Source organism: Pseudoliparis swirei, chromosome 19, assembly GCF_029220125.1.
Source record: "Pseudoliparis swirei isolate HS2019 ecotype Mariana Trench chromosome 19, NWPU_hadal_v1, whole genome shotgun sequence".
Lineage (NCBI taxonomy): Eukaryota > Metazoa > Chordata > Actinopteri > Perciformes > Liparidae > Pseudoliparis > Pseudoliparis swirei.
Genome location: NC_079406.1, coordinates 23,913,603 through 23,928,553, shown reverse-complemented (window position 1 = coordinate 23,928,553; position 14,951 = coordinate 23,913,603). Strand labels below are relative to the sequence as shown.

The window sequence follows — 14,951 nt, the reverse complement described above, 5'->3', positions numbered from 1 at the left end:
GGTTCTCATGAATAATAGATGGTTGATGAGGATAGAGGTCAAACCTCAGTGAAAGGAACAGCTGTGTTGTTGTGTGATGTGCACAGATACATGTCGGGGGGGGGGGGGGGGGGGAGGCGCAGACTTTTTTCCCGACAAAACCAGAGCGGACAGTGTTTTGAGAATTTAAACCTGCGAGTTGATTTTAGTCACATCAAACAGTGAGAAGTGGTTTTTTTTGGTCGTATACATCGGTCTTTGTTCACAGACACGTGGTCACAGTTTACGTACGCTACAGGTTAGTGATGTCATACATTTACATTTATTAGAAAGGTGGCAGTGTCACAAAAGACATCTTAACAGGAACAACGGCGTTTCACATATTCGATTATCTCCTCCAGAGCAAATGATAATAAAAGGTAATAAATACTTCATAAAACAGATATTTAGACTGAATCTTCATATGCATGCAATTTCTTTTTTTTTCTTCTCTTTAGCATGCGATGTAATAACAATGTAATAACAATGTAATAACCTCAAATATATGTGTAAACGTATTAAACGTGTGGGCAGACTCCCATGACTCAAAACTGAACTGGATTTAGGACTTACAAATGCTCTTTTATAGATCTTTGCATCCTCTGATCGGTTCTTACGCAATCAAATCCTTGTGGACTTCCCAACGGTCAATCCTGTATCGACCTCTCCTGGACCATTATCAATAAATTAAGTTTTTTTCCAATACAAGATGTTGCGTATACATTTGTAGGACAGATTACATTATGATATCATTTGTGATGATTTTATGATATTCCTTTGTAGGTAAAATACACATGAAGTTATGAGCATTGTTTAACACACAAATCACGATATTTGTCTATTTTCATGTAAATATAAATGTAACAATACATTGTTTAAACTTTCTTTTTTTCAACAATTATGTTTGTATGATTAAGATTCATTAATGGGTATGCACTTATGCACATCCTGGGTACCATGTGGTTTTGTTTGTGGAATATCCCTGTTATCCGTATAAGTCATGTAAACATTATATCCTGGTTTTATAAAACCTGGATTTGCTGGCTGCGGTACTCCGATAGGAAACAGGACGCCTCGGCCATATCCAAGTTTCTGTCTGTTATTCGTGAGTACAGAACATAGAGAGGCTGAGACGGTGAGATTACCTTATAGGCAGACGATCACAAACCTGGATATTACACTGATCGTGTGGAGAGGATATGAATCACCATGTTTTTCATGTTCCATGTAAACGCGATATATCCTGAATACGATCAAAAAGCAGGATCAGACTGGAAACCAGGATTTTAGCATGTAAACGTATTCACTTTTGGAATTTTTTTGAAGCTAATTAGATTGACAAAGAACTTGTGTGTGTGTGTGTGTGTGTGTATATATGTGTGTGTGTGTGTGTGTGGGCGTGTGTTACAACACAAGATACTTTCAAAATATGAAATCACAGGTAAACGGACCAATACACCACGTTGAAGAAGAGGAAGGAGAAGGGGAAGAGCGCCCGGGCGTACAGGTCGACCCTCTTGGCGGCGGAGGGGATGATGGGTTTCGGGGGGGGGGGCCTCTTGTACTTGGCCTGGGATTTGCCGCGGCCGCCGCGCCCGCCGTTGTTGATGGGCTTCCCGTAGCAGTCAAAGTTCGACAGCTGGAAGTCGCGCGGCAGCGAGCCCACAATGCTGAAGTCGTTGGTCCGCAGGTCCGACTTGGAGGTGCACACCTTCTTACAGCGAGTCCCGGCCACCTGGGGGGGGGGGGGGGGGCGCAGACACTTACAAATACTATTATTATTATTAAATATTTGTTGGAGCTATTTATTTTGACATTTGTATTTAATTTTATTGTAAAGTAATATTGATTAATCATTGCTTATTTAGGTTATATTTTTTGATATGTTATACAAATATTGTACATGAGAAAATTCCTCTCATATAATAACATAAATCCGTTTAATTTGAAACCTTCAAAATAAAAGCACGGGATATTCTTCTTCAATTTCTTTAAGAAAAGGGGTATCGTGTGTCTCTCAAGCCGTAAGGGGCCACATACAATGATGGGACGGGCCGGATTTGGCCCGCGGGCCTCGTGTTTGACACCTGTGTGTCAAGTGAACACATTTAAATAAGAGAACATTGTTTCCCCACCTCCTCCCACTGTGATTAGCGGTGTTTCTTGTCTGTTGTGCTCTGTTGGACTGTGTCTATTTTTGTCTGTATGACTTGTTGGTGGCAAACGAGTTTCCCCACTGAGGATTAACAAAGTTTTCTAATCTATTATAATAACATAACATAATTGTCAGTCTCACTGTGTGGGAACCGATGTATTTGGAGTTCCCTGCCTTCCTGTTCTTCGGACACCTGAAGCCTGAACGTTTTGTTTATTAAATATTTCACCCGATCCATGTCTGACTTCTGCTGTTGAGTCTAATGTGCCATTGTAATGACACATACACCTTATAAAACATGTCAATCAACAAGGTGTTACCACATACCTCGTCTTCATTTTTCTTTTAAACATTTCCCGGCAACAGAAAAAAAGATTGAAACATTCTGCATTTGGGACTAGAACAGAAACGTCGGCATTGATTTCGGTAATTCACACCACATCACATTCCCTTGGTCCCCTCCGTGTTGACGTAACACCAATACTGCAATCTGTTCATTTCATCGCTTCATTTTTAAACAAACGGCGTCGCCGTATCTTACACGTTGAACCTCAAATACCTTCTTTTTTTTTGCAATAGTTCTGTCACATCTGTTTGAGAGCTGCGAAAAAAGAAAATAATAAACCCGCCCTCGCAAACAAGACACATTGTTTCTCCAACAAAGAAAGACAATGTTCTGACTCTGCGACTTTACTTTGGAGAGTTATACGATCGACTTTAAAATCCTCTCTCTCCATCATACGTGGCTCAACTACTTCGCCCATAATCTCACCAATAGTGTTGCGAAATTCCATGAGGGGCGGGGCTTATCTCCGTGGCTTTACTCCGTGAAAACCGTTATTTTCCGCCATCCACCACGGAAGAACTAACCACTAGCTAGGTCTGCTTTATGCTCGTTGTGGACATCCCACAAACGTCGGAACATCTCACGCCCTCGTGTTCGGGTTCATATAATATCATATAGATATTTCTACATAACTTCACAGTTTTATTCTCTGCGATTCCAAGACTCAGAGGTATTAAAGAGCTCCGGGTGCCCGCAAACCGCAACGATAAGTCTGTCCTCCATCTTGTTCTGATTCAACATCGGCGGGACAGCGATGACACGCGGAGCAACTCACGAGCTGATTGGCCCGAGTTGCGAGTTTTCACCAAATGTTGAAATATTTCAACGAGAGGCAAAATTTGCGTCGCCCAAAAACGCGCCGTCCGGGAAAATTGTGTGTTTATCGCAACCGCACGCGTCTGTACGTTGACTTTGCACGGGATCCCGCCTTAAAACTCTAGGTGACCTGAGTTTTTGAGTCAATAGCTAATATCATTTAAACTGCATCTCAACACATCCCTGTTTACACTGGCATTTGGTTAAATGACATATTCTATGGCCCGCTTTTTATCTTCTGTTTATTTATTTGATTGCTCCATCTTTTACAGTGTATTGTACTTTTAAATGTGAGAAATGTTTTGGTCCCTGTTATTGCCAATTTGTTTTATTGACTACTGCACTTGTGACACTTTGTGGAATATAGATTACTTTACTGAAATGTACTTACAAATCACACATTGGAAAACGACTACTGCATGCTCCACCTTCTCTGACCACTCTTTGACACAAAAAGACCCCTCTTCCCCCCCCTCCCCTCAAAAAAACGCAGACATTTTTTAAAAATACGGTGTTGTAATCGTATACAGTGGCAACGACGTCTCTGAGAAGTCACGTCGACTTTCATCTAAACTGTGAGGAACATTTAAATGAGGCTGATGAGCTCGATTGGAAACAGACGACTGCTCCGAGAACCCCGTAAAGGATCCGTTTGATCCCGAGTCTTGCACCGAACGCACGCCGATGAATCCAAACTCCTGTTATTTTAGGAGGAAAAAAAGAGAGTTCTGGAGCCAAGATGAGATTAGATGACCATGTGCTCTGTAATGCGAATGCGGCCGTATATGAAAGAAGAAAGAATAGAATAGAAATATACTTTATTAATCCCCAAGGGGAAATTTGTCGAGCCAGTAGCAGCAACACAAGAATAAAAAATAAAAATAAAAATAAAATAAAAAACACAAAATATAAGAAGGGTTAGGGTGATCTGGCAAGAGGTGAACTGTTGTAGAGCCTCATAGCCGTCGGCAGGAATGTTCTCCTGTATCTCTCCTTGTGGCAGCGGAGCGTGAGGAGACGTCTGGAGAAAGTACTCCTCTGTCCCTGTAGGAGGTGGTGGAGAGGGTGGTCCGGGTTGTCCAATATGGACACAAGTTTCTTCAACGTCCTCCTCTCCACCACCTGTTCCAGGTGCTCCAGCTGGCAGCCGATGATGGAGCCAGCCTTCCTAACCAGTTTGTTAAGACGGCTGGTGTCACCGGCCCCGATGCTGCTCCCCCAGCAGACAATGGCAAAGTGCAGCACACTGGCGACAACCGACTGGTAGAATAACTCCAGCATCTTGCTGCACACGTTGAAGGATCAGCTTTCTCAGGAAAAAGAGTCGACTCATCCCTTCTTGTACACAGCGTTGATGTTGGCCTTCCAGTTCAGTCGGCTGCGGAAGGAGACGCCCAGGTACTTGTACTCCTCCACCATGTCCACGTCAACCCACAGGACACTCAGAGGTGTAGGAGCTGTCGCCTTCCTCCTGAAGTCCACCACCATCTCTCTGGTCTTGGCCACGTTCAGCCGCAGGTGGTTCGCATCGGCCCACTTTACAAAGTCACTCACCACTGCCCTGTACTCCTCCTCCCGTCCATCCTAATACACCCGACCACTGCAGAATCATCAGAGTACTTCTGCAGATGGCATGACTCCGTGTTGTACTGGAAGTCACTGGTGTACAGGGTGAAGAGGAAGGAGACAGAACAGTTCCTGTGGGCTCAACATCACTGACCACCGTTCCAGACAGCACACGCCCATTCTGACAAACTGTGGTCTGCCTGTGAGGTAGTCAGTGATCCAGGAGATGGTGGACGCGTCCACACCCGCCACCCGCAGCTTCTCACTCAGCAGCAGTGGCTGGATGGTGTTAAATGCACTGGAGAAGTCAAAGAAAGTGACTCTCACAGAGACACCGGTTCCATCCAGGTGCGACTGAGCTCGTTGCAGCAGGTAGATGATGGCGCCGTCCACTCCCACATGAGGCTGGTAAGCAAATTGCAGAGGGTCCAACGATGATTTCACCTGCGGCCGGAGGTGGGCCAAGACCAGCCTCTCCAGCACCTTCAAGTGAACACATTTAAATAAGAGAACATTGTTTCCCCACCTCCTGTGATTAGCGGTGTTTCTTGTCTGTTGTGCTCTGTTGGACTGTGTCTATTGTTGTCTGTATGACTTGTTGGTGGCAAACGAGTTTCCCCACTGAGGATTAACAAAGTTTTCTAATCTATTATAATAACATAACATAATTGTCAGTCTCACTGTGTGGGAACCGATGTATTTGGAGTTCCCTGCCTTCCTGTTCTTCGGACACCTGAAGCCTGAACGTTTTGTTTATTAAATATTTCACCCGATCCATGTCTGACTTCTGCTGTTGAGTCTAATGTGCCATTGTAATGACACATACACCTTATAAAACATGTCAATCAACAAGGTGTTACCACATACCTCGTCTTCATTTTCTTTTAAACATTTCCGGCAACAGAAAAAAGATTGAAACATTCTGCATTTGGGACTAGAACAGAAACGTCGGCATTGATTTCGGTAATTCACACCACATCACATTCCTTGGTCCCTCCGTGTTGACGTAACACCAATACTGCAATCTCTTCATTTCATCGCTTCATTTTTAAACAAACGGCGTCGCCGTATCTTACACGTTGAACCTCAAATATCTTTCTTTTTGTTCTTTTTTTTTGCAATAGTTCTGTCACATCTGTTTGAGAGCTGCGAAAAAGAAAATAATAAACCCGCTACTTAAACAAGACACATTGTTTCTCCAACAAAGAAAGACAATGTTCTGACTCTGCGACTTTACTTTGGAGAGTTATAGGATCGACTTTAAAATCCTCTCTCTCCATCATACGTGGCTCAACTACTTCGCCCATAATCTCACCAATAGTGTTGCGAAATTCCACGAGGGGCGGGGCTTATCTCCGTGGCTTTACTCCGTGAAAACCGTTATTTTCCGCCATCCACCACGGAATAACTGACCACTAGCTAGTTCTGCTTTATGCTCGTTGTGGACATCCCACAAACATCGGAACATCTCACGCCCTCGTGTTCGGGTTCATATAATATCATATAGATATTTCTACATAACTTCACAGTTTTATTCTCTGCGATTCCAAGACTCAGAGGTATTAAAGAGCTCCGGGTGCCCGCAAACCGCAACGATAAGTCTGTCCTCCATCTTGTTCTGATTCAACATCGGCGGGACAGCGATGACACGCGGAGCAACTCACGAGCTGATTGGCCCGAGTTGCGAGTTTTCACCAAATGTTGAAATATTTCAACGAGAGGCAAAATTTGCGTCGCCCAAAAACGCGCCGTCCGGGAAAATTGTGTGTTTATCGCAACCGCACGCGTCTGTACGTTGACTTTGCACGGGATCCCGCCTTAAAACTCTAGGTGACCTGAGTTTTTGAGTCAATAGCTAATATCATTTAAACTGCATCTCAACACATCCCTGTTTACACTGGCATTTGGTTAAATGACATATTCTATGGCCCGCTTTTCATCTTCTGTTTATTTATTTGATTGCACCATCTTTTACAGTGTATTGTACTTTTAAATGTGAGAAATGTTTTGGTCCCTGTTATTGCCAATTTGTTTTATTGACTACTGCACTTGTGACACTTTCTGAAATATAAATTACTTTACTGAAATGTACTTACAAATCACACATTGGAAAACGACTACTGCATGCTCCACCTTCTCTGACCACTCTGACACAAAAAGACCCCTCTTCCCCCCCCCCCGAAAAAAAAACGACGACATTTTTTAAAAATACGGTGTTGTAATCGTATACAGTGGCAACGACGTCTCTGAGAAGTCACGTCGACTTTCATCTAAACTGTGAGGAACATTTAAATGAGGCTGATGAGCTCGATTGGAAACAGACGACTGCTCCGAGAACCCCGTAAAGGATCCGTTTGATCCCGAGTCTTGCACCGAACGCACGCCGATGAATCCAAACTCCTGTTATTTTAGGAGGAAAAAAAGAGACTTCTGGAGCCAAAATGAGATTAGATGACCATGTGCTCTGTAATGCGGCCGTATATGGTTGCCGAGGCTTGTAACTCCCTTACGCCCTTCATGCGCTATCGCGGCGGACAACCGGCATGGGAACCACCACGACGAGACGTATAAAAAGGACGTAGAAGTTCACTATTATGTCATCCGCAAAGGAGAAAAAAAAAGATCCTTTCATCCCTTCCCCTGAAGGCATGCGGGGGGGACTGGATCTAATCAGACTACCGACGCTTACTCGCGGAAGTCATTAAGCTCATTAGATTTGGTTTTTGACAAGTAAGCCCACCAGACCTCGATGGAATTGCGTAATCCTCTCGAACCCCAATGTGGTCCCGACTATCGTGGCTTCAGAGGTAAATCGATTTAAATGCGGCGTCGAGGTGGAGAGACGTGAGTGTCAGACTTCAGTCCTGACTGAGCTGGATAAGCGAGTGTGTTCGAGATAATGACCGTCTTCAATGATTGCATTTCACATTTAGATTAGAACTCAACGGTACAGACCTGCCTGAGGATGTTTGATGTGGAATATGCATTTGGTTATCGTACCGTGTGTGAGCTGGGAGGTTTGGGGAAAAAAAACTATCTCTGATCCTAAATCAGTTGCTGCTCGGTTTTAGGTTGACATACGCTGTCGTTATGCCTTCGACACATAAAGTATGATGTTGCCATGGAGTTTTCCATGTTATATTGTCTGCTTGTTGCATCAAGTCAGCAGTTTGCAATGTAACCGCGCCGCAGAGGTGCAAACAGCCAAGAGGACTTCTGATTAACCCTAAAAAATTAATTATTATTGTTATTTTTTTAAGCAGTTCACTTTTTCCCTTACTTTGTGGCAGTGTGGACACAGACAGGACACAAAGAAGACTATAAAGGGCTATTATGCAACAATGGCCCGTGGTCAGAGTCTAACCAGGGATGTTACAACTACACTGTATGCATCTTGATCAATGGGTGACAGGGAATTAATAATAATAATAATCCATATCGCGCTTTTTAAGGTACTCAAAGTAAAAGCTTCAGGAAGCAATTCAGGGTTCAGTGTCTTGTTCAGGGACACATCGACTAGGGCGGGGATTGAACCGCCAACCCCCTGATTGAAAGACATCATTCTCTGTGGCCCCTGACGGCTTAACCCTTGTGTTGCCTTCGGGTCAATTTGACCCGATTCAATATTTAACCCTCCTGTCGCCTTCGGGTCAATTTGACCCGATTCAAAGTTTAATGTCGGTGTTCTTTCGGGAGTCAACAAACAAACATAAAGTACCTCACACTTAAACTTGGAAAACAATATTAATTCTAATAATTTTCTGGAGGTTTTAATTGCTGGGGTCAAATTGACCCCGAGGGTAAAATATGTTAGTAAATATAAAGGTAACTGGAGGGTTAAACATTGAATCGGGTCATATTGACCCGAAGGCGACAGGAGGGTGAAACATTGAATCGGGTCAAATTGACCCGAAGGCAACACAAGGGTTAAAAGACACACGATCACCTTTTCTTAAAGAAATTTAAAAAAAATATCCTGCGCTTTTATTTTTAAGGTTTCAAATTAAATGGATTTATGTGATTATATTAGAGACATTTACTCATGGACAATATTTGTGCACTCAAATAAAAAATAATTAAGACTCGATTGTCCTTTTACTCTCAAAGGATTCACCACCGCCAGAGTAGATTTACTTGATTTCAGCAGTATAAGTTTACTGTCTGCATATTCTGGAGTACCGTAACTCTTGAAATCCTTGAATGGGGGCAAACACACACACACACACACACTGACTTGCAAGGTGCTGACATGAAGCGGCGTCCCCCCCGTCCCGTTGACCACGTTGTTCTTGGCCCCGGGGCTTTTCCCGGCGGCCTTCTCCTTGGCCGCCATCTTGGCCTTCTCGGCCTCGATGTGCTTCGGGCTGTTGAGCATCACCTGGACCACGGCGTACTCCACCAGCGAGGCGAAACCAAACAGCAGGCAGCCGATGAGCCAGACGTCGATGGCCTTGACGTAGGACACCTTGGGCAGCTCCGCCGCCAGCGAGGTGCACTCGGAGGAGAGAGAGAGCACCGAGAGGATGCCTGGGCGACAGAGGGAGGACCGCGAACCTCGTCAGCCGGCGAAGAGGGAAGGAGTCGGTGGGAAGAAATATAAAGTTGTCACTTTTTTTTCAACGTCTACGACGAATACGTCCTGCCTCTACGCTTCCTGGAATCTAATTATGTGATGAATGAATAAGAAAAATAATAGGAAGCCCCTGAGGAGGCAGTCAGTGGCTGTATTCTGCCATTTGTCATGTGTTTGAATTGGGAACGTTTTTTTAATGAAGTAATTATTTTTTATCATATTAATCAGATATTTTCATGCTGTCTGACGATGTAAACAAGCAGTCACACGTTATGGGAATATTCAATAAGTTAAGCGGAAAAAGCTGATCAGTAATCTAAAGTTAAACCGTCAGAATGTAATTGGTGTTTCCCTAATAGATTTAGTGCATGAACTTATTATTATTATAAGATTTAAAAATCACCTCAAGTGAGGATTACAACTTTTTTTGCGCAATTGAAAAAAAAGGATTTTCTCAATTTCCATAAAGTGATGCACACATATATTTGAATGGAAACACAGCTAAGGTCAACTAGTGTAGACTTGAAAATATATTTTTTTTCTATTTTGGACAACAAATTATTGAAGATTAATCTTCAGTTCCGGCTAATCATAAGACCGTCCTGCTTGTAAATACTCGTTTCCACTGAGGAAAAGCATTTGATGAACCGGAGAGGAAGTAAACTCAATAATCTACTCTTCAAATCACACAAATACTGAACAAACGAATCTCCCAAATAAAACGCTCACATCCACACATGGTTTCTTGGAACACGTCTGCAATTAGAAGTTCAACCGTCCCTTTACCTCCTTCATTAGGACGTCTCCACCAGCTCAGACAGCCTCTAATAGCAGTTATTTAACATCGTTAAAAAAATAAAAATAAAAATCTCAAACAGCTAACAAGATTACAGGTTAGAGATTCCCAGGCATAAATAATTACAACCACTCATTTCACATGGTATTAAAGCCACCAATGAAATGGCTTCACTCCCCACCCCCCCCCCTTCCTGTGATGATTCTTGACCAATGGCACGCCAGTCCAAAATAAACCTGGACTTTGTATCAGGACATAAAAATAATATAAAAAATAAATGGTAAACCCATTTTATTGTACTTCACACCCCCCTATGGGGAAAGACTACACCTCGTGTGTGCTGATGAATATACACAAACAGCGCTCCGTTAAATAAAACCCTTAAACACAAACACGTGGACACACACACACACACACACACACACACTTCAAAACCTAACACACACACAGAAGAGTAATAAATGAACGTAGTCCCACACCTAAATGTTGACTGACCTGGACTGATCCCATTTAGAGAGAAGTCAGAGGAGGCTTCCAGGAGGAGTTGGAGGGATGATGGGATGAAAGTGGTGATAAACAACTTGAGGGAGGATGGAGAAAAGGAGACAGTGGACGACTGGAGGGGGATAACAATAGACTATCTCATCTATGCTGCCCTGCACGCACCATCTAGTATGTTTTTTAGTCCTTTTTAAAATTTCAGTCATGTTAAACCTTTTTTTGTTTTCTTTTGTTTGTTAACTACGTGTCTGAAATGGTTAAACCAGCGATTGTTCTTCTGGAAGAAAATATGCATCCCTAGAATCATAACTGATAGTTTAGTTGTATGAGAATGTTATTTTGTGCGTTAGAAAGTGGCTCCCAGGTGTGTGACAGAGCGTCAGTAGAAGATGAGATTATGAGGATATGTTGTGTTAGTCTGCATGTGTGGTAAATACATTAATATGTAGCACAGACCTATACAATAAGACACAATATAATAATAATAATAACAACAACAACAACAACAACAACAACAACAATAAATAAAATAAAAATGGTGAAGCATGAAGATGGGATGAGCTGAGTGATGAGTGATGAATAATAAGTAGGGCTGTCAATCGATTAAAAAAAATTAACTAATTAATCGCACATTTTGAAATTCATTAATCGCGATTAATCGCGATTAATCGCAATTAAAAGTTAAGAGTTAAAAGTTCATTCTTTTTAAAGACCAAACTTCACACAGAGCTGTGTTTTCAAAGAGGCTCCTACCTATAAAGTGCCAGCGAGGTATTTAATATTGTGGATGATAAATTGTTTCTTCAGTGAAACATCAGATTAGTAAAAAAAGAAGTATATTGAGACCCCATTGGTCCTGTCATCTTTAACATTGAACAGCAGAACCAGTGGCCTTGGCAACTGACTGACATTCAAATGTGTCATGTTAACCCTCTGGAGGCTGGGGACATTTTATACATTTTACAAAAAAATGTAATTTCACCTTTTAAAGGCGTTTGCATATGACACATACCCCCACATGTTATACATCAAACATTCCAGAACAATCTCAGCTCTATTCAATGAGGCTCATTGTCCTGGTGCCGTGTTCTCTGCTCTCTGACTGACAGGCTGCTAAATGAGCCTCACCTGTGAGGTGGGAGGTACTTTGTGATTTACTGAGTGTTCATTGGTTGTTTTTTCCCCAAAATGTTGACAGACACGTTGAAGGTTTCGTGTGACGAGTTCTTTACGCGCCGCGTCACCCGACACGTCGCCCCTCTGTTCCTCTGTGTATCAGAGGGGGAGACGGGAGGAAGGAGGAGCAGGAGGAAACCCGACTGATTCATCCACGAGTTAAACTGATTTATGCTCCTTATTTTCGCGGAGAAATAATTGTTTTAAAAACGGAAACAGTGTAAAAAATCAACGAACACCGGAAGTAAACAAAGTTGCGTTAATTGCGTTAAAATATTTTAGTGCGTTAACGCGGCCAAATTAATCGCATAGATTAACGCGTTAACGCTGACAGCCCTAGTAATAAGTAATACGGTGAGGTCATCACATTGATGTCGTTTTTCCATCTGGACCAAACAAAGTGTGTGACGGCTTTGAGAGTTGCTGCCTCTTTTCCCATCATGCAGCTGAAACTAGGACACCATAGATGGCTAATCTGTGATTTATTCAAAACCAGTACTTTAAATTGAGCACTGGTGGTGCTCAACCATCCATTCTCTAATCCCCTCTTGGCTGAGGCCAAGCGTCTAATAATCTACCTGGACCCTCTTCGCGTGAGAAAGATCGTGGCGCTCCTCCCGTTTGAATAAAACAAAAAAGGAGCGACAGCGCTGCTACCCGTGCAGCCCCCGCTCAGCCCTTCACTAATTAGGGTTCATTGGGATCAGGTGGTGCTCGTTGGCCAGCTGAGCCTCCGGGTTCTCTTTCCGCCTCCCGTTGCCCACACTGATTAACAGAAATCAGTTACATTTTACATATCTGCCTAGTCAAAAGCCAAAATTTAGTAACTGTTGTTAAATGTTCGTGGTTTAACAGGAATCACATCAATGGAGAGATTAGCTGGCTAAAAACCAAGTGGGGTTATTTTTTTATATATTTTATATAAGTAATTTTATGTGAGTGAGTGCGTTGGCAGATCAATGACTGATGTGGGCGTCAGACCTTTAGCCTGAGGTTTTTTCCAATGTCTAAAACATAACTTCTACAGTAGGAAGTGCAGTAAATCCACTTAAACAGAGGCTCACAATCCCCATTAATTAAGACGTAGATTCAATAAGTGCTACTTGAAAGCCCTAAAGTACCTAAAGCACCAGCGTGGTGGTTACTTCAGTCACTTACAGTTATATTAAGTGAAGTATCGCAAAGAGAACAGTGCTGCACACGGCACCACGGTTGATAGAAGTCCTTCGTGAAGTCAAAGTGATTGATGTTGTCGTCATGGAGACGATTGGGGCCGAGATGTCGGTGATCCCTAAAAACGTATGAATCCAACTGCAATCTTTTCCCCTCATGGATTTTTCCACACCTATTTTACCTCGACGCCGACCGCCCTCTCACTCAGCCCTCTTTCAGGAGCTAACACCCAACCACGCACTCGACCCTGGTTGAACAGCACGGGGGAATATGTACACATCACGTGGAATATTTACACATCACGTGGAATATTTACACATCACGTGCCTCGGTAAATGTCAGCGGAAGGTGGTTTGGACTGATCAAATAACACGTTACCCAAAGGCACCCTGGCGGCACTGGCGTCAGGGTTGATCCAGAAGGAGAGCCAGGAGAGGACCACGATGAGCAGCGTGGGGGCGTACACACCCATCAAGTAGAAGCCAGACTGTCGCTTTAGGGTGAAGATAACCTCCACACAAGTGTAGTACCCTGCACGGGGGGGGGAGACGATGGTCAAATATGACTTGAAGAGTGAAATTGAAACAAGAGAGGCAGAAAGAGTAGGCCTACATAGGACACTATCATCCACAAGGTATAAGGGTTCCAACGAGATAAAAACAGTGTATAGCTCCTTTGTAAAATAACAAATAATGCATTGTATTAGGGTTGATATTGTGATATTGAGGTTATTTTTTGTTATAGTTGACTATATTGTCACTATTAGAAATTCCCAATATCTCTTTGGAATCACAAGGTGGTGAATATAGTTTCCAATTTGGCTGCTCTTAATTACGGGTTGAACAATATGAAATGAACACGGCATCAGACCATTGTTGGCTTATCGTGCCTTATTACGGTCTAGAAAGGTGAACTTCTTTACTCTGAATTGAAACGAAGCGCAGGTGAGAGAAATGGCCATATCAGCGTTACACCGAATATCGCTGATATTCGCAATGCTTTACTCGCGTGAGTTTACTCGCCCGACAAGTTGTGGTTTATTCGCGTCATTCGCTTCATTCGCTTCATTCGCGCCTTAGAGGGGGCGGGGCTTATTTCAGTGGTTTTACTCCGTGGAAACAGTTATCATTTCCGCCATCCAACCACGGAATAAATAACCACTATTTCTGCTTTATACTTGTTTAGGACATGCCGCAAACGTCGGAACATCTAACGCCCTCGTGTTTGGATTCATGACATCACCCGTAGACTCACACAGCTCGGTGATTTTTCACCGACTACTTCTCAGCGTTGGGCGAATTTTTCCGCGAAAGTTGAAATATTTAAACTTTAAACGCGTCGTTACTTTGACTTTTCATGGCATCTACTCAAACGAAGAATTCGCAACGCTTTTGGTGTGAACGCAGCATTAGGCGTTTCGAGGAAAGACAGCAGCCGGGATAAGTCTCGGATCTTTTAGCTTTTAGCTCCAACATAAAGCTGCACCATTAGTAACACAGAAAACACAAGAGGAGGGATATAAAAAAAAGGTCAACGGGCAGAAGGAATTTCACATCAAGCCATCTAACTGTGTTTCTGCTTGGAACCGTTTGAGCGCTCAGGGCGGCGTTCCAAAAAGCTTCCAATACATAACATTCCTATTATGAAGGAGAACTCTATTCTCTCTGCCGTTCCTTTATCTTAGTGGATGGGAACCAGTTCCTCTCTTCAGAAGGGTATCTTTCTTAACAGTGCAGCATTCATTTCCATCCATAAATGATCAATTCAAACAGATCAAAGTCTCCTCTGGAAATGTGGTATTTATTATTCGTGGCTGAAAGCACAATGCACT

General features: G+C 42.9%; 1 protein-coding gene across 4 annotated transcripts in view; it reads right to left on the bottom strand.

Annotated features, from left to right (window-relative positions):
* Positions 1 to 282: 282 nt before the first annotated feature.
* The window catches only part of glrbb (glycine receptor, beta b), a 40,329-nt gene continuing 25,660 nt past the window's right edge, over positions 283 to 14,951 (bottom strand). For 3 of the 4 annotated variants that reach the window (XM_056439618.1, XM_056439620.1, XM_056439621.1), the window contains 3 exons: positions 13,499 to 13,651; positions 9,136 to 9,428; positions 283 to 1,753 (listed from right to left, as the gene is read on the bottom strand). In XM_056439618.1, the coding sequence (XP_056295593.1) occupies positions 1,454 to 1,753; positions 9,136 to 9,428; positions 13,499 to 13,651 (746 nt within the window). In that variant the 3' untranslated portion in view covers positions 283 to 1,453. Of the gene's footprint in view, positions 1,754 to 9,135; positions 9,429 to 10,765; positions 13,652 to 14,951 lie in introns of those variants that run through there. The other variant, XR_008834706.1, reaches the window with a different exon arrangement.